The 20983-nt window shown below is 45.4% G+C and overlaps 1 protein-coding gene across 1 annotated transcript; it reads left to right on the top strand.

Moving 5' to 3' along the window:
• Nucleotides 1-1657: 1657 nt before the first annotated feature.
• LOC311132487 (solute carrier family 2, facilitated glucose transporter member 1-like) lies at nucleotides 1658-19873 on the top strand (the record flags this gene model as incomplete). The annotated part of the gene is made up of 10 exons (XM_084165771.1): nucleotides 1658-1672; nucleotides 13559-13660; nucleotides 13919-14079; nucleotides 14702-14942; nucleotides 15699-15861; nucleotides 18017-18204; nucleotides 18693-18797; nucleotides 18887-18985; nucleotides 19185-19388; nucleotides 19531-19873. The coding sequence occupies 10 exons, from the start codon at nucleotides 1658-1660 to the stop codon at nucleotides 19807-19809; spliced, it is 1557 nt and encodes a 518-aa protein (XP_084021897.1). The 3' UTR covers nucleotides 19810-19873.
• Between the last annotated feature and the right edge of the window lie 1110 nt (nucleotides 19874-20983).

Raw genomic sequence — 20983 nt, 5'->3', positions numbered from 1 at the left:
TGTGGAAAAAGTTACTTTCTGAATGCACTGAAAAAATATATAAACGCAACATGCAACAATTTCAAAGATTTTACTGAGTTACAGTTCATATAAGAAAATCACTCAATGGAAATTAATTAGGCCCTAATCTATGGATTTCACATGATTGGGCAGGGGTGCACCCACTGGGGATCCAGGCCCAGCCAATCAGAATGAGTTTTTCCCCATAAAAAGGCTTTATTACAGACGGAAATACTCCCCCCCCCCCCCCCCCCCCCCCCACCATTAAAATGTAAACGTTTCCCTATATGATGCAACTGACCATGAGGGTTGCAGGAAAGACTCCTGAATGCTGGTTACATAAAACTGAATGAGGTGAAAGCGATGATTTGCAATGAGGAATGGATCAATTATACAAGGAAAGTGCTAATTGTCTAAACACAGGCACAACCTTTATTAAATGATCAGGATGATGAGAGGGCACAACCTGGTGCAAAGCCATCACATTCAGCTGACATTGATGCTGCAACATAAACTGTTTGTGCCATGTTATTTTGGGCCTGTTATTGTCCAAAGTCTTGTAGGGCTTCTTTTATATTAAGAATAATGGGGCACTATGTAAGTGAGCATGTTAATTTTGATCTCAAAATAATAGAAAACGAATGCTTTATTAGGCCTATGGTCTGAATAATTACCAAGAGCTTTGCTCTGTATTTGAGAACATAACCTACAAGTTAACAATGTAACAATTTATGAACAATAATTGTTTAATTATGCTTGTTCATGTTGACTGAATTACCCTGAGTCATGGGCTACTGTTATTATTCTTACGCTGGGTCACGATATTTCTGACAGCCATGTGAAGTGATACCCAGTCCCACTGCTTGAGAACAATATACGGGAGGCAATTTATGCAGCATAAACCTAATTGTCGAACAGGCTACACATATGCTACAGCTTCATCCATTTAAACAAATATTAGATGGAGGAATAGGAAGAACGAAAGAGCATACAAATGGATGGATCAGTCTCGCGGACCGTGCGATACATTGCTTTGGTAACCGGGCTGCGTTGCATCAGCAGCATCCATCATCAGCTGATCACTCTCAAGGTCGCCTTCGCAGAGCATCATGGGGAGGACACTGGAACCACTGGTTCTATCCGGGGACCGCTACATCCCCTTCAACTAAAACAACGTTCGTTCACCATCACCACCCACGCCAAAAGGAGTTTACGTAGAGAGCATTTCGTTTTTCATAGGTTGATGGGAACTGGACTGTCTCCTCAAAGGGAAACGTGCGGATTGTCGCGCATCCACTCCACAAGCCTGAGCTATATGAAACGAATAACGAAGACATTTGCAAGGGGCTTAGTTTTTATAGTAGCCTACCGCATTGGTGCCAGTGGAATCGTGGAGGGCGGGAGAGGAATAGCACGACTGGTCACGACAGGTGAATTGCGGTAAATTGCTTGATTTATACTATTATATGACATATGTAGGGCATTGCTGACAAACCGTCCGTATAACATCAGTTCCTTATGTGCAGGCTGTAGCTCTGAAGACTGGGTTCAGCGCGCTTTTCCATCTGAAGATCTTTTCTCTTGTCCTCCTGTCCTGTTTGTCATCTTCTCATCAAGAGCTGCTATTTGTTAGTGAATATCTATCTATTCACTGAAGATGGTGGAGGAGGAGGTAAGTTCTTCTCCCCAATTTAATCATGTGGACAGAGTAGTGATCTATGCTGCTGTTATTATATGCTGACCATGCACTACTCAGGCAAACTATACTTTGACCATACAATGTGTGGCCCCTCAAAAGGTCCCTAAACCTTTGCATGCCTACAATCCACTAAATGATTTCCAATTCTGTTGCATGCAGTCAGAATGTCATATGACTGTTCAAAACCTACTTCATGGTGGTGGGCATTGTACTGTATGATGCTGTATATCAGTGAGTCATTCTCATGTTCTATGCTGAGCTTCCATGAGCGATCCATTTTGTTGTGTTACAGCCTGAATTTAAAATGGATCAAATTAAGATTTTGTGTCACTGGCCTACACAAAAGACCCCATCATTTACAAATTAATAAAAAATGAAAAGCTGAAATGTCTTGTGAATAAGTATTCAACCCCTTTGTTATGGCAAGCCTAAATAAGTTAAATGTGCTTAACAAGTCACATAATAAGTTGCATGGACTCACTCTGTGTGCAATAATAGTGTTTAGCATGATTTTTGAATGACTACCTCATCTTTGTAGCCCACACATACAATTATCTGCAAGGTCCCTCAGTCGAGCAGTGAATTTCAAACACAGATTAAACCACAAAGACCAGGGAGGTTTTCCAGTGCCTCGCAAAGAAGGACTCCTATTGGTAGATGGGTAAAAATAAAAAGCAGACATTGAATATCCCAGAATAAGTATTCCAAAACATGCATCCTGTTTGCAATAAGGCACTAGTAAAACTGCAAAAATATGGCAAAGAAATTAACTTTATGTCCTGAATACAAAGCATTATGTTTGGGGCAAATCCAACACAACACATCACTGAGTACCACTCTTCATATTTTCAAGCATGGTGGTGGCTGCATCATGTTATGGGTATGCTTGTAATCAGCAAGGACTAAGGAGTTTTTTTTGTTGCATAAAAATAAACTGAATAGAGCTAAGCACAGGCAAAATCCTAGAGGAAAACCTGGTTCAGTCTGCTGTCCAACAGACACTGGGAGACAAATTCACCTTTGAGCAGGACAATAACATAAAACATAAGGCCAAATATACACTGGAGTTGCTTACCAAGACGACATTGAATGTTACTGAGTGGCCTAGTTACAGTTTGACTTAAATCGGCTTGAAAATCTACGGCAAGACTTGAAAATGGCTGTGTAGCAATGATCAACAACCAACTTGACAGAGCTTGAACAATTGGTAACTATTGTACAATCCAGGTGTGCAAAGCTCTTAGAGACTTACGCAGAAAGACTCCGAGCTGTAACGGCTGCCATAGGTGATTCTAAAATGTATTGTCTCAGGGGTGTGAATACTTATGTAAATGAGATATTTCTGTATTTCATTTTCAATAAATTTGCAAAAAGTTATAAAAACATGTTTTCGCTTTGTCATTATGGGGTATTGTGTGTAGATGGTTGAAGAAAAACAACTATTTAATCAATTTTGAATTCAGGCTGTAACACAACAAAATGTGGAATAAGTCAAGGGGCATGAATACCTTCTGAAGGCACTGTAGAATTGGACAGTTAGATCACTGTTCTATGAATAATAGGATCCATTATTAGCTTTTAGGTAATGTCATTTATCGTTCCATAGGCTATGGCATACACTTCTGATCATTAATCTCTGCTATTGACATAATGAAATAACCCAAGGCCATTTGGATCTCAATCTATGTTGTGGTATTGAATATATAGCCAAAGCTAATCAACTCATCAATACAATTTGGCCTCAGCATCCTTCAGTACAAGAATGGGTTTGATTGGTTCTCGTAGGTTAATGAGATAAGAGTGAACGGTTCAGTGAATGGCTCAGAAAGAATTAGGCCAGAATCGCTGTTGTACAGAGAGAGAGTCTTTTCCCTCCCACAATGCATTGGTGCAAGGAGCAGCAATGCCATGTTTTATCGCTGTGTGTTTTGGTCTATTTTAGCGAGTGTCAATTTAACGGTCACCATCAGGCAGTTGTTATGACGAGGAAGAGACAGAAATACTCTTGGAACGAGGGGGCTATGGAAGAAATTGTGTGTGCATCATTAGAAACAGGGAGGGAGAAAAGAGAGAGAAAGAGATGCAGTCTGGGAGGGGGTTATGAAAGAAGTAGTGTGTTACATCATTAGAAAGAGTGGGAGTGGAACAAAAAAAGAGGGAAAGAGAGATGGAGCCCTGAGACAGAATCGGAGTGTACATTTAACTAAGGTCAGATTAATAAGTTCCACTTCTGTGACTCTGAAAGGTACTACTACCATGTATCATGATTATTTTTATCTGAATGTTGCTTACTTTGCAAACAACCCCATTACTAGGCTACTAGCACAGAGTTACATTGTACGCGTAACCGAGGTATGACGGTGTGTAATCGTGAAATGTACAGCATTTGGCCGGGCTGAAAAGGAAGACCTATTTTAACACAGTCCTATTTTAAAACTCTCAACTCTTATCCCATTTCATGATTTGGGTGTTCTTTTAAAATGACTCTTTCAATATTGATAAAATTATTGTATAAATCATGAGAATTTTACCAATTTTGAATGCATCTCAAGGCTGCTTAATTCTACTGAGTCATTGTGACTTTACAGGCAGCGAGGGGGGTAGAGTGACGAGAGAGGGGGAGCGGTGGAAGGTGAACCTCAGGATAGAGGTGGGGAGGGAAGAGAGAGAGAGGGATGGAGGGCGGGAGAGGGTATGGCAGAGGCCATAGTGTATTGCTCATGTTTGTTTACAGTGTGTTAAAATACCACAGACTGTCACAGTGTACGTTTTGCAGACACATGCTTTGTCTTGTGATACATCCCTGCCTACTTCAGTTCCTGTTTTTCATTGGGATTTCTGTGTAGTTGAAGATTTGTGTGGCTTTTGGGAAAATAGTTCACTATTGAATGGAGCCGCTATCACTTTGGGAGACCTTCTCGTCAAAACACAGACATACAAAACAGAAAATATATGCCATCCAAATATGTTTGGAAATCTGTCATATGGTGGAAGAGAAAATGTAATTCAGAAATTGTTGATGAGTAGGGGAAGAGATGGAAGGGCAATGTTTATAATGGACCAGAATTGCATCATTCAGCTATAGTTAGTTGTAAGGTGATGTAAAGATCAAATACATTATACTGATGCCAAGAACATTATTGATCTTATATTTCATTGCATTCAACATTTCTGTAATCTCTTCTCACACAAACTGAGGCTCACACACGGTCTCAACACCACCTCAACCACAAGCTCTAAAGGTGGAATAAAGGGCACCTAAGCCACGAGAAAAGGTCAGTCCATTATCATATAACCTCTAACAATATGCCTTCTCAGCAGTGTCTCTGCATAGTGTTCCATATTACTGGATTCAGCAGAAAAGACCCAGTGGCTTGATTTATGTGGCCTTCAATGAGTTTCATTTGAGAACTGGCTACAGGGTCATTTAAGGATACAGTCAAATGTAAATAGCCTACATTTTGGTATCCAGCATGTAGCCTTATGTATATGCATAAGGCTATAAGGTGGTCTGCTAATGTTATAATGTATCTAGCAGATCTCAACATGTCTTTAAAGACTGTTGAAATACCTTTTGAATAGAAATGTGCCCAAGTGACCCCTCTTCATTAGGGTGGAAACTCCTTAGACCCAAATAACTATAGACCTATATCAGTAATCTGTTCAATAGCTAAACTCTTTGAGAAATTAATATATTCTCAAATGTATCGGTAGTACCTAGATTCATTTAATTTCACACTTTCAATCTGTCTTTAGACCCACCCATTATGCTACTACAGCATTAGTGAAACTTATTAATGATATAAATTCTTCATCTGACCAAGGCAAACTAACTGGTGCCGTCTTTATTGATTTATCAAAAGCATTTGATTTAGTTGATCATTCTATCTTACTAGGAAAACTGGTTCCATGCGTATTTCAGCAATAGAAAAGGACACAAATCACAACTTCTTGCACTTAGTATACGTGTACCTCAAGACTCAGCATTGCCACCCATTATTTCTCTAGATTCATAAATGAATTGCATCTAATTGTTTTGAATACGCATGTTCACTTACACGCTGATGATACAGTGCTCTATACATCAGGTTCAAATATTTTGCAGATACAAGCAACTCTCCAAGATGATTTCAACACTTTACAAAAATGATTTAAGGCAAATAATTTGGTTTTAAATCAAACAAAGTCCTATATCATGCTTTTTGGTACACAGAAAATAATAAACTCCACAGCTGGCAATTTCAAAATTAATGCAAGTGATGGAACAATGCTTGAAAATGTTGATTGTTTAAAATATCTAGGTTTGAGGATAGATTCTGAATTATCTTTTGGAAAGCAAATTGATTATATTAGAAAAACAATTAACTATAAGCTTGGGTGTCACGATCGTTGAACGGAGTAGACCAAGGCGCAGCGTGATGAGCGAACATATTTTATTATCTTTAGTGATAACACGAACAAACAAAACAATAAACGAAAACGTGACGTCCTAGGTTAAACACAACCAACACGGAACAAACCAAAAGGAACAAGATCCCACAACACCTGTGGGAAAACAGCCTGTCTAAATATGGCTCCCAATCAGAGACAACCAGTAACAGCTGACACTCGTTGCCTCTGATTGGGAACCACTCTGGCCAACATAGAAATACAAATACTAGACTGTGAACATAGAACAAACCACATAGAATCTACACACCCTGGCTCAACAAATAGAGTCCCCAGAGCCAGGGTGTGACAGTACCCCCCCCCCCCAAAGGCGCGGACTGCGACCGTGCCTTAACATAAACCAAACAGGGGAGGGCTGGGTGGGCATTCCTCCTCGGAGGCGGTTCCGGCTCCGGGCTTGCCCACCACCCTCCAATAATCCCCCCGTAGCGCCCCTGGTCCGGTCTGGCCCCGCTGGCTGGAGCTGGACTGGACATCGTAGGAGCGGATTGCTTAAGCTCCGGTGTGGAGCAGCTGACCGGTACCTGACCAGGCACCGGTGACCCAGGCACGGGTTGTGCCGGACTGACGACGCACACCCCTGGCTTGGTGCGTGGAGCAGGAACGGGCCGGACCGGGCTGACGATGCGCACCCCTGGCTTGGTGCGTGGAGCAGCAACGGGCCGGACCGGGCTGACGATGCGCACCCCTGGCTTGGTGCGTGGAGCAGGAACGGGCCGGACCGGGCTGACGATGTGCACCCCTGGCTTGGTGCGTGGAGCAGGAACGGGCCGGACCGGGCTGACGATGCGCACCCCTGGCTTGGTGCGTGGAGCAGGAACGGGCCGGACCGGGCTGACGATGCGCACCCCTGGCTTGGTGCGTGGAGCAGCAACGGGCCGGACCGGGCTGACGATGCGCACCCCTGGCTTGGTGCGTGGAGCCGGAACGGGCCGGACCGGGCTGACGATGCGCACCCCTGGCTTGGTGCGTGGAGCAGGAACGGGCCGGACCGGGCTGACGATGCGCACCCCTGGCTTGGTGCGTGGAGACGGAACGGGCCGTACCGGGCTGACGATGCGCACCCCTGGCTTGGTGCGTGGAGCAGGAACGGGCCTTACCGGGCTGACGACTCGCACCCCTGGCTTGGTGCGTGGAGCAGGAACGGGCCTTACCGGGCTGACGACTCGCACCCCTGGCTTGGTGCGAGTGGCAGGAACAGGCCGGGCCGGGCTGGCGACGCGCACCGTAGGCTTGGTGCGAGTGGCAGGAACAGGCCGGGCCGGGCTGGCGACGCACACCGTAGGCTTGGTGCGAGTGGCAGGAACAGGCCGGGCCGGGCTGGCGACGCGCACCGTAGGCTTGGTGCGAGTGGCAGGAACAGGCCGGGCCGGGCTGGCGACGCGCACCGTAGGCTTGGTGCGAGTGGCAGGAACAGGCCGGGCCGGGCTGGCGACGCACACCGTAGGCTTGGTGCGAGTGGCAGGAACAGGCCGGGCCGAGCTGGCGACGCGCACCGTAGGCTTGGTGCGAGGGGCAGGAACAGGCCGGGCCGGGCTGGCGACGCGCACCGTAGGCTTGGTGCGAGTGGCAGGAACAGGCCGGGCCGGGCTGGCGACGCGCACCGTAGGCTTGGTGCGAGTGGCAGGAACAGGCCGGGCCTGGCTGGCGACGCGCACCGTAGGCTTGGTGCGAGGGGCAGGAACAGGCCGGGCTGGGCTGGCGACGCGCACCGTAGGCTTGGTGCGAGTGGCAGGAACAGGCCTTACCGGGCTGGCGACGCGCACCGTAGGCTTGGTGCGAGGAGCAGGCACAGGCCGGGCCAGGCTGTGGAGACGGATAGGAGGCCTGGAGTGAAGAGCTGCCACAACCCGTCCTGGCTGAATGCCTACCTTCACACACTCTGTGTGAGGCATCAGCACAGGACGTGCAGGGCTGTGTACCCGTACTGGCATAACAGCACGTGACACTGGCGCAGGAAATCCGGGACCGAGGAGAGGCACTGGAGGCCACGAGCGCTGAGCCGGCACACTCCGTCCTGGCTGCATGCCCACCTTCGCACGACACGTGCGGGGTGCTCGCACAGGACGTACCGGACTATGCCGGACCACTCGTGGCACAGTACGCAGCTCCGCATACCCCGGAACCTGCTCAGTCTCATGCTGCCATGCCTGAGTACGGGGAGTTGGCTCTGCTCTCCATCCAGGCTCCGCCAACCTGCCTTCTGGCCCCCCAAACCCGGTGGCCTCCTCTCCTAAACTCCCAATTCGCCCTGTGGCAGCCTCCTGCTGCCCAGTCGCCCATGCCGTGTGCCCCCCCCTAAAATTATTTTGGGGTTGCCTCTCGTCCGTCCGACGACGACACTGTTGACGCTGTTGCTCCTCTCTCGCCAGGGCCTTAACCTTAGCCCATGGCCCTTTTCCCCCGAGCATGTCCTCCCAGGACCACAATTGGCCCACCTGGGCCATCACCAATCTCTCCAGCTCCTTACCCGACGCTTCCTCCCATGTCCAGGCTGCCTGCTCCTGGACACGCTGCTTGGTCCTGGTATGGTGGGATCTTCTGTCACGATCGTTGAACGGAGTAGACCAAGGCGCAGCGTGATGAGCGAACATATTTTATTATCTTTAGTGATATCACGAACAAACAAAACAATAAACGAAAACGTGACGTCCTAGGTTAAACACAACCAACACGGAACAAACCAAAAGGAACAAGATCCCACAACACCTGTGGGAAAACAGCCTGTCTAAATATGGCTCCCAATCAGAGACAACCAGTAACAGCTGACACTCGTTGCCTCTGATTGGGAACCACTCTGGCCAACATAGAAATACAAATACTAGACTGTGAACATAGAACAAACCACATAGAATCTACACACCCTGGCTCAACACATAGAGTCCCCAGAGCCAGGGTGTGACATTGGGTTACTATACAGATCTAAGAATTGTTTTACTGTATCCATTAGAAAGACCTTAGTAACCCAATTGCTGCTTCCTATCCTAGACAATGGTGACATCATCTATCAAACACAACATTTACATTTAGATTTACATAATTTAGCAGACTCTCTTATCCAGAGCGACTTACAAATTGGTGCATTCAACTTATGATAGCCAGTGGGACAACCACCTTTAAAAAAAAGAAAATTATGGGGGGTGGAGGAAGAAGGATTACTTTATACTATTCCAGGTATTCCTTAAAGAGGTAGGGTTTCAAGTGTCTCTGGAAGGTGGTCAGTGACTCCACTATCCTGGCGTCGTGGGGGAGCTTGTTCCACCATTGGGGTGCCAGAGCAGCGAATAGCTTTGACTGGGCTGAGCGGGAACTGTGCTTCCATAGAGGTAGGGGAGCTAGCAGGCCAGAGGTGGATGAACGTAGTGCCCTCGTTTGGGTGTCGTTCCCCTCACAGCTCCGTAGGCAAGCACCATGGTCTTGTAGTAGATGCGAGCCTCAACTGGAAGTCAGTGGAGTGTGCGGAGGAGCGGGGTGACATGAGAGAACTTGGGAAGGTTGAACACCAGACGGGCTGCAGCGTTCTGGATGAGTTGTAGGGGTTTAATGGCACAGGCAGGGAGCCCAGCCAACAGCGAGTTGCAGTAATCCAGACTGGAGATGACAAGTGCCTGGATTAGGACCTGTGCCGCTTCCTGTTTAAGGTAGGGTCGTACTCTGCGAATGTTGTAGAGCATGAACCTGCAGGATCGGGTCACCGCTTTGATGTTAGCCGAGAACGACAGTGTGTTGTCCAGGGTCACGCCAAGGTTCTTTGCACTCTGGGAGGAGGACACAATGGAGTTGTCAACCGTGATGGCGAGATCATGGAGTGGGCAGTCCTTCCCCGGGAGGAAGAGCAGCTCCGTCTTGCCGAGGTTCAGCTTGAGGTGGTGATCCAACATCCACACTGATATGTCTGCCAGACATGCAGAGATGCGATTCGCCACCTGGTTATCAGAAGGGGGAAAGGAGAAAACTAATTGTGTGTCGTCTGCATAGCAATGATAGGAGAGACCATGTGAAGATATGACAGAGCCAAGTGACTTGGTGTATAGAGAGAATAGGAGAGGGCCTAGAACTGAGCCCTGGGGGACACCAGTGGTGAGAGCATGTGGTGCGGAGACAGATTCTCGCCACACCACCTGGTAGGAGCGACCTGTCAGGTAGGACGCAATCCAAGAGTGAGCAGCGCCGGAGATGCCCAACTCGGAGAGGGTGGAGAGGAGGATCTGATCACAGTATCAAAGGCAGCGGATAGGTCTAGAAGGATAAGAGCAGAGGAGAGAGAGTTAGCTTTAGCAGTGCGGAGAGCCTCCATGACACAGAGAAGAGCAGTCTCAGTTGAATGACCAGTCTTGAAACCTGACTGGTTTGGATCAAGAAGGTCATTCTGAGAGAGATAGCAGGAGAGTTGGCTAGAGACGGCACGCTCAAGAGTTTTGGAGAGAAAAGAAAGAAGGGATACTGGTCTGTAGTTGTTGACATCAGAGGGATCGAGTGTAGGTTTTTTGAGGAGGGGTGCAACTCTCGCTCTCTTGAAGACGGAAGGGACATGGCCAGCGGTCAAGGATGAGTTGATGAGCGAGGTGAGGTAAGGGAGAAGGTCTCCGGAAATGGTCTGGAGAAGAGAGGAGGGGATACGGTCAAGCGGGCAGGTTGTTGGTCGGCCTGCCATCACAAGTCGCAAGATTTCATCTGGAGAGAGAGGGGAGAAAGAAGTCAAAGCATAGGGTAGGGCAGTGTGAGCAGGACCAGCGGTGTCATTTGACTTAATAAATGAGGATCGGATGTCGTCAACCTTCTTTTCAAAATGGTTAACGAAGTCATCCACAGAGAGGGAGGAGGGAGGGGGAGGAGGAGGAGGATTCAGCAGGGAGGAGAAGGTGGCAAAGAGCTTCCTAGGGTTAGAGGCAGAGGCTTGAAATTTAGAGTGGTAGAAAGTGGCTTTAGCAGCGGAAACAGAGGAAGAGAATGTAGAGAGGAGGGAGTGAAAAGATGACAGGTCCGCAGGGAGTCTAGTTTTCCTCCATTTCCGCTCGGCTGCCCGGAGCCCTCTTCTGTGAGCTCGCAATGAGTCGTCAAGCCACGGAGCAGGAGGGGAGGACCGAGCCGGCCGGGAGGATAGGGGACATAGAGAGTCAAAAGATGCAGAAAGAGAGGAGAGGAGGGTTGAGGAGGCAGAATCACGAGATCGGAGGGAGAAGGATTTAGCAGAGGGAAAAGATGATAGGATGGAAGAGGAGAAAGTAGCGGGAGAGAGAGAGCGAAGGTTGCGACGGCACATTACCATCTGAGTAGGGGCAGAGTGAGTAGTGTTGGAGGAGAGCGAGAGAGAAAAGGATACAAAGTAGTGGTCGGAGACTTGGAGGGGAGTTGCAGTGAGATTAGTAGAAGAACAGCATCTAGTAAAGATGAGGTCAAGCGTATTGCCTGCCTTGTGAGTAGGGGGGGACGGTGAGAGTGTGAGGTCAAAAGAGGAAAGAAGTGGAAAGAAGGAGGCAGAGAGAAATGAGTCAAAGGCAGACGTAGGGAGGTTAAAGTCACCCAGAACTGTGAGGGGTGAGCCATCCTCAGGAAAGGAACTTATCAAGGCGTCAAGCTCATTGATGAACTCTCCAAGGGAACCTGGAGGGCGATAAATGACAAGGATGTTAAGCTTGAATGGGCTAGTGACTGTGACAGCATGGAATTCAAATGAGGAGATAGACAGATGGGTCAGGGGAAAAAGAGAGAATGTCTACTTGGGAGAGATGAGGATTCCTGTGCCACCGGCGTTGACCAGATGCTCTCGGGGTATGCGAGAACACATGGTCAGACGAGGAAAGACCAGTAGGAGTAGCAGTGTTTTCTGTGGTAATCCATGTTTCCGTCAGCGCCAAGAAGTTGAGGGACTGGAGGGTAGCATAGGCTGAGATGAACTCTGCCTTGTTGGCCGCAGAACGGCAGTTCCAGAGGCTGCCGGAGACCTGGAACTCCACGTGGGTCGTGCGCGCAGGGACCACCAGATTAGAGTGGCAACAGCCACGTGGTGTGAAGCGTTTGTATGGCACTCTTAGAATGAGTGGTGACTCAAGGAACCCTGGAGATCCTCAAGGATCCTCTGGATTTCCTCAAGGAACCATTGCTAGTCAATGGTTCATATCAACCAAGACCTTACTTTGCGAATTAGATGTCATTTATAACAATCTTTGCAGATTCATTCTTGGATGCCATTATAAGACACATCATTGCACAATGTATGAATCACTAAATTGGCTGTCACTCCCAAACAGAAGACAACTGCATTGGTACCAATTTATTTTTAAATGTATCAACTTAAATGTCCCTCTACTCACGCTACTCTTTTTGACAACAGCAGCAATTACAAATTCCAAGGGTACATCATGAGGTTGGAGTAAGGTCTTTCAGATACAAAGGCCAAACTAACTGGCTGGAATAATTTACCTATAGAAATCAGGGAATTAAAATCACACAGTAAATTTAAGAAAGCCCTTTTTCAAATGTTAAGACCAAACTGTTTGGGTTTTTAACTTAGAGACATCACCATGTGAAGATATTTGTAAATATGTGTGTATGTGCAGTATAAATTATAGGTACTTAATTGTATTAGTTGTAACAGTAGTTTTTATTAGTTATAAGCCTATTAGTAGTTGTACAACACGTGTTTTATGCTGTTAATGTAAGTTTTAGTTTTGTATTATTATTATTATTATTATTTCATTGCTATTGTTATTAGACAGTAGTTGCCATATTATTCTTTCAACTAAGTAATGTTTGTTTCTTTTTTTTTTTTTGGGACACTTGAAAACAAGATGGTGCATCTCAAGAGATTTCATCCTGCAAAATGTAAAATAAATAAATAAATAGGTTGAGAGTAGAGTAAAGGTGGTTCAGTAAACTACGCTCACATGATGCGTAACCTCTTCTGAGACTTCAGGAAGTTTAGGCTTTACCTCAGTATTAATGCTGTATTAAGTCACGTAGGCTGCAGATGACTTGGGTTTGACACCCGACCAGAGACATTATTATAGCTTAACCTGTAATTCTGTATGATGTACTTTACAGACAGTGCATGTACAACAGTATTAATTCCTCTGCTCTGACAGTGTTTTAATTTTACACTTTAGGGGCTGCTTGATCAGAATGTACTGTGCATAAACCCAGGGGCGCAACTTTGATTTTAGAAGTGGGGGGGACAAAACTTGTTTATTTTCTTTTCTTTATTTTTTGTCGGATATACACTCCAAACAGCCTACCTGACAGCTCAGAGGCATCCGCAAGGTCCTAAAGCACACCATTGCCTCGTTTTGTATCACATTCCAATGATAAAATGGAGGGGGAGGGGGGGGTGCTTTAGGAATGTGGGGGGACATGTTGCGCCCCTGCATAAACCCCTAATAACACACACTCTCCCCATTCTGTCTCTAACAGAAAAAGCAGGTGACAGGATACCTCCTGTTCTCCCTGGGCACTGCAGTCATTGGCTCGCTGCAGTTTGGCTACAACACAGGGGTCATTAATGCACCTGAACAGGTTTGTTGGCTTATGTTGTGTTTTCTTATAATAGTGAAAGCATGTGTGGGATTTGGTTTTGTTAAACTGTACATTGTTTAATCACTTTCCATTATGCTTGTGGATATTGTATGCTGATTTGAATTGCACAGCGCTTCATCAAGCGTTAAATCAAGAGATTGTATGTATCTTGGTAATGCTTTATCTCTGATCTTTCTCTCTCTCCCTCCCTCTCCTTTTATTTATCCTCTTTATCTCTCTCTCTCTCTTTCTGTTCAGAAACTGCGGGCCTTCTTCAACAACACGTGGATGGAGAGGTATGCCGAGCCCATCAAACCAGGAACGTGCACCATTGTGTGGAGCTTGTCGGTGGCCATCTTTAGTGTGGGCGGCATGGTGGGGTCCTTCAGCGTCGGAGTGATGGCAGACAGATTTGGGAGGTGAGTGGTGACCCAGTGTTCACCTAGTTCACCCCAATGCCATTTTTCACTGACTATCGATCGTTTTCTAATGTTAAAATTTTCGAACAGGGTAGGAAGTGAAGTTATCAATGCAAAAACCAAAGGGTTTGACATGTAAATTAAAAACCACTGCACCTTCACGCACTGTAACAATATTATTTGTGTCAGGATACTTAGAATAACATTTCTAGCGCAATGTCAGTCATCTGCTCTGATTTTAAAAAAATAAAAAAAACATTTATTAGCTACCCACACGTATTGTCTATGGCAGAAAAATCAGCTGTGACTAAGGTTTATTTACCTTATGGGTGAATTTGGTCACACTTCAGTTCCGGTTCTCTACCTTTCCTTGGTCTGCCTCTGCCTCTGCTAAGCTGTCAGAACCAATGAGGCTCCAAGGAGTCAGTGGAGAGTGGTTAGAACTATTGCTCTGTTTCCACCTCCCTCTACTCTCACTCTCCCTCCCTCTTAACCTCTCTCACTCTGTGCAACACTGTCTATTAAGCCTCCAATCTCTGTGTGTGTGTGTGTGTGTGTGTGTGTGTGTGTGTGTGTGTGTGTGTGTGTGTGTGTGTGTGTGTCTCGGGGTATTGGGATAAAGGAAATTGTCCATGTTCTTGGTCAACATCCTGGCTGTGATCGGAGGCCTCCTCATGGGTTTCTCCACCCTTTGCTCCTCCTATGAGATGGTCATCGCCGGACGCCTCGTCATTGGCCTCTTCTGTGGCCTCTTCACCGGCCTTACGCCCATGTATGTGGGGGAGCTGTCCCCCACCCCTCTCCGGGGCGCCTTTGGCACCTTGCACCAGCTGGGCGTGGTGATTGGCATCCTGGTGGCTCAGGTCAGTCCTCGACGGCAGTCATCTTGATTTCTGTGCTTTAACATAAGAATAGTCTTAACATGTACATTACCATACCATGTCTCTGCTTACGATACTGGGAATAAAGTCCCCATATAAGAATATAATGTTTTATGTGCGGGATTATTCTTATATGTAGTGATGTAGTAAAAAAAATTAAGAATGGTGGGTAACCAACCGTGATCGCCATTCGCGGAGAATAAAGTTACGCTCCCTATACTTTCAATGCATTTTCCCGCAAAAGGTGGGTAAATGCTCGTGTAAAATAAATAGGTGTCTAAACGGCATTTACTTGCATTTACCCTCCACTACACCACTGCTTATATGATTAAGTCGTAACCGGCAGACATTCTGATTTCCTTGTCTCTTAACATTGGAGTAATATCTTTTTCTAATTATTTTCTAATTATTCAAATTATTTAATGAGTATTAAATTAGTTTTTAATGAGCGACTACATCTTGCTCTAGGAATACAATTAGTAATATTCCTCCCCTTCATTTTCTCCCACGCACTGTCATGAAACTTATTTGAATCCTTTTATAGAACTGCCACTTCCTTTCCATGCCTTCAATGGATTGGTGTATTGTTTAATACTATCTACCATAGTGTATATCCATCCCATCAGTGCTTTCCATCCCATCACTGTACAGCATATCCCATTAATGTTTGCATGTAAGCTTTGAATGAAACATTACTGGTAGTAAAGTTAATCCTACCTAAACCTCTCTGTGTTGTAGATCTTTGGCTTGGAGTCTCTGTTGGGGTCGGACAAGCTGTGGCCTCTGCTGCTGGCTCTGACGGTCATCCCGGCCGTGCTGCAGTGTATCCTGCTGCCCTTCTGTCCTGAGAGCCCCCGCTTCCTCCTCATCAACCAGAACAAGGAGGAGCAGGCCCGCAAAGGTGGATGCTCCAAACCATAGAAACCATCAAATTGTTGGGGTTTGAGGGGCTTTGCACATTCTAGTAATTATATTTCTATGCTCCAAATGCAGTCATTTACTTTTGTTCGTCAGGAACTCTGATTCGTAAGGAAGATGAATGGAAACGCTTCATTTTACACTCCTATTTTAGCTTGTATGTACCTGGTATTGTATCTATTTGCGGATGAATTATGTAGTCACATTTTGTAATTTGGTGAGTGGTACTTAGACGAGTACCAACACACTGGTGTATGTGACAATAAAACACTTTATTAGGTACACGTACACGACCCCATTCACAAAAATGGTTTGCTCCTACAGACTGTAAGTCACGTGGCTATTGGCTTGCTATATAAAGCAGGCAGACAGGCATCAAGGCATTCAGTTAATGTTCAATTGAACATTAGAATGGGCAAAACGAGTGACCTAAGCGACTTTGAGCGTGGTATGATCGTCGTTGACAGGCGAACCGGTTCCAATATTTCAGAAACGTCCGGCCTCCTGGGCTTTTCATGCACAACAGTGTCTAGGGTTTACCGAGAATGGTGCGACAAACAAAACATCCAGTCGGCGGCAGTCCTGTGGGCAAAAACAGCTCGTTGATGAGAGGTCAAAGGAGATTGGCAAGAATCGTGCAAGCTAACATGCGGGTCACAAACAGGCAAATAATGGCACAGTACAACAGTGGTGTGCAGAACGGTATCTCGGAACGCACAACTTGTCGTTCCTTGTCACGGATGTGCTATTGCAGAAGACGACCACACCGGCTTCCACTCCTATCAGCTAAAAACAAGAACAAGAGGCTCCAGTGGGCATGCATCAACACTGGACGATTGAGGAGTAGATAAACATTGCCTTGTCCGATGAATCCTTGTTCCTGTTGCGGAGTAAGCAGCATGAGCCCATGGCCCCATCCTGCCTGGTGTCAACGGTACAGGCTGGTGGCGGTGGTGTAATGGTGTGGGGAATGTTTTCCTGGCACACGTTAGGTTCCTTGATACCAATTGAGCAACGTTTCCATGCCCTGAAGAATTGAGGCTGTTCTGGAGGCAAAGGCGGGTCCGACCCGGTACTAGATGGGTGTACCTAATAATGAATTGAGTTAGAGCCCTCAATGTACATTAAATACCATTGAATGGTGTGAATTGTGCATGCCAAACATAGCCCTGTGGCGTTATTGCCCTTCCTCTGACTGAGCATGAGTTTAATGCATACAGTGACAGGCCAGGCGAGACGGACGCTTGTTGAGCCAAGAGAAGAGTCCCTGATGCACAGCATAGGCCAACAGCAGGTTTTGGCATCGGTCCCTACAGTAGTTCACACTGTGGTGGGGGTCACCTGAGTGCATGTCCTAGTCTCCTTCACACTGTTTTGTTTCAAACACACTGCTTTGGTGAATAAGATAATAAAAAAAGGAACATTTGTTTTGGTCAGTCTTTTATGTGATGGATAACTGAACAAACAACGACAACGCAGGCAGGTTTTAATGTTGGTGGTACTATAGCTAGTCTGCTTGAAAATGTACTCAACTAATGTTTTAAAGGTCCAATGCAGCCATTTTTACCTCAATATCAAATCATTTCTGGTTAACAATTAAGTACCTTACACTGATTGTTTTCAATTAAAATGGTCAAAAATAAACAAAAATAGCTTCTTAGCAAAGAGCAATATCTCAGCAATAATTTTGCTAGGACTGCCTGGGAGTGGTCTGAGAGGGGAGGGGAAACTTAAAACTAGCTTTTATTGGCATAGAGGTTTGGAACTCTCTTTCTTATTGGTCTATTAACTAATTTCACCATGCAGGCCAAAACTCCATCCCACCAAAACAGCGTTAAATTCCAGTTTTTCTTTTTTCAGCTCTTACACTAAAAGGGAATTATCATCATTTTTACAATTTCACAGTATTATTCCAAACCTTATAGTGTGGAAATACATAAAAACACGGGAAAATCACAGTTTTTACTGCATAAAAATGCTTTATGCACCTAACGTATTTCAATATTGTCATTGGTTGACTTTCTACTTACCTAGCGATTTTACAAATACATTCTCTCCTTTTACAAATTGTATGTCCTTCACTCTCCATTATAGTGTCACCTATCTGTCCCTCTCACTCTGCCATTTTCTCCCCCTAGCCCTGGTGCGTCTGCGTGGCTTCGAGGACGTGAGCAAAGACATGCAGGAGATGAAGGAGGAGAGTTCCAAGATGGCCATGGAGAAGAAAGTGACCATCCCCGAGCTGTTCCGCACCGCAGCCTATCGGCAGCCGCTCCTCATCGCCGTCATGCTCCACCTCTCCCAGCAGCTCTCTGGAATCAATGCTGTGAGTGAACTATGACTCCCAGGAGGCCACAGTACAAACACATCTATTTAGTTGAAAGGTCACCAAGGATATCTGAGAGGACAGGCTAACAATACAGGGTCGTATTCTCTAGGCATGAAACGAAGAAAAAAGGCAGAGACGGGGAGGTACTATCTGAATTTATCCAATAAGAAACAATGTACTACGGTGTGCCCTTATGAAGATGACCCGGGCTTCATACAGAGAGAAACTGCAGCTGCCTATGCATAGTTGAATGGCAGCTGCATTCAACCTGCCTTACAGTATACTCTCAATGCTTGCATGTTTGGGAGATTTGTTTGGATTATTTGATGGATTAAACATGATTTAATGGATGTACGGCAACTCCATATTGTTAGAGTGTGTTAAAAAGACCACTTTGATAAGACGTGGCTTCCTATTCATAGATCATGGCCTTGCTTTAGATCAAGAACATAATCCTATTGTCTCCCTCCCCCAACCCTGTTCAGGTGTTCTACTATTCAACTGGTATCTTTGAATCAGCCGGTGTAACCCAACCCATTTACGCCACTATTGGAGCAGGAGCTGTTAACACTGTCTTTACTGTGGTATCTGTAAGTATAATATGCTGCATTTGTTAGTGTTTTTGTGTTTATGTAATGTATGTTTACTGTAAGGGAACTTATTTCTCTGTCTTTGTCAGCTCTTCCTGGTTGAGAGGGTGGGACGAAGGACTTTGCATCTCGTCGGATTGGCCGGAATGGCCGTCAGTGCCCTGCTCATGACTATTGCCCTCCTGTTGGTGGGTGTCAGTTTCTATTGGTTGTCATTCAACATAACAGATATGTCATTAATTACTGTAATTCATTTTCATTGCTATTATTGATGATAATCTCCATCTCCCGCCCTCCCTTCCTCCCTCCCTATTTCCTTCCTTCCATTTTTCCTTCCCTCCCTCCCTCTCTGTCTCTCTCTCTCTCTCTTTCTCTCTCTCTGAGTAGAAGGGCTACTCGTCTCTGAGCTACCTGAGCATCGGGGCAGTGTTTCTGTTCGTGGCCATGTTTGAGATGGGGCCTGGTCCTATCCCATGGTTCATAGTGGCGGAGCTCTTCTCCCAGGGTCCACGGCCGGCCGCCATAGCCGTGGCCGGCTGCTGCAACTGGACCGCCAACTTCCTGGTGGGAGTCAGCTTCCCCAAACTGGAGGTGCGAGAGGTTTCTCTTGGTTTCCAATTAGGGGCGAATCCTAACTTCCACCTAAGTCAAAATTTCACATAGTAATACATTGACTCATTTGAATAATTACTACTTCCACTATTTTTCTCTGTCTTTGTTTGTCTTTCTGTAGGAGCTGTGTGGGCCGTACGTCTTTATCATCTTCATGATCTTACTCCTCTTCTTCTTCATCTTCACCTTCATCAAAGTCCCAGAGACCAAGGGCAAGACCTTTGACGAGATCGCCCGCGAGTTTGGCGGAGCCCCCCCGCCCCCTGCCATCTCTGTGGAAGCTCCTCCCACTAGTAGCAGCGTAACACTTCCTGCCTCGCCCATCAAGGAGAAGGTCCCATTGATGGAGGCGGCAGCAGCAGAGGATAAATCCATCTCAACTGCACAGGCGAGCTTGTAGATGTCGGGTCAAGGGTTAAATGTCAGAGGTTGGGGGTCAGCAGGTTCAAAAACAGGGAAAATTCTTTGGGAGTTCAGGTACATGGGGACGAGTGATTGAGGTGAAGGGAAATATACTTTTACATTTACATTTACGTCATTTTTCGTGTACATGGAAAGCCACCATGCACACATATTTGGGTGGAATACGGTAGCTAGGATTTCTTTCTTTCATGTGTAACATCTTTTGGAAGTGTTCTCAACTTAGAGATCAAAATGAGTGTTTTAATTTTGTTGCCTTCTTTTACTGAGTGCATCATCATTTGAAGAGCTTTTAGTAAGGCTAAAGTGGGCCAAATCAAAACAAACAACCTCAATAGTGTTTCTGGTTGACAGTAGTTTTAAATGTGAAACTGTAGATTAGGGTCAATTGCATTGGTTGGCTTTCTTGGTTTAGAAATAGCTTTTTTAAATAACCCAATAATCCCAGAATGATCATACTTGAAAGTTTAATGATATGCTTTTAAAAACAAAATGATATGCTTTTACCCTACTCAATGTAAGAATCCACTGATAAAGAATCACATTTGGATGGTTGCATAATGAAGTAAGATGGTTGTTGTTTTCAATGAGAGAGAGAGAGAGATGTATAGTACATATTTCACTTTAACTTGCTTTAGCTGCACATTATTAACCAAATATTAATCAATTAAAAATCCACAATAGCTAATATACTCTTAAAAAAGTGCGTTAAGCAAATTAATCAACATAAGGAATAATTAGATAAATATTTACCTAAGGGAGTGCATTTACAGCTAGCCTATTAGAAAAATACTTTAGGATAGTGTAGAATTGCATTAACTATATTGACTAAGGGGATTGCAATAGAGGTTTCAAATTAAAAAGGGGAAAACTTTATTTAAAGGATGGGTAACGTTAATGAAGGTAGTTATTTTGGATATTATCTTATAATAGATTATGACATGAGTCGTGATGTTATGAACTTGGATTCGATTAGAATCAACCACAGAGAGCAAAGGACTCCAGCGGTTTTCTCTGGTATTGAGTGCAATTTTGAATTGTTCTGCTGTGAGAGCATTCAGTTTTTAAAAAATTAATACAATTGTGACGGTTGTCTATTCAATGTGTATTTGGAATACCACAATGGGAGTTTAGTTGTGACCAAATGTGAGGAT

The sequence above is a fragment of the Coregonus lavaretus genome (genome assembly GCF_964263955.1).
Source record: "Coregonus lavaretus genome assembly, chromosome: 7".
Lineage (NCBI taxonomy): Eukaryota > Metazoa > Chordata > Actinopteri > Salmoniformes > Salmonidae > Coregonus > Coregonus lavaretus.
Note: the sequence above shows the minus strand (reverse complement) of the source record. Positions and strands in the feature narration are given on the sequence as shown.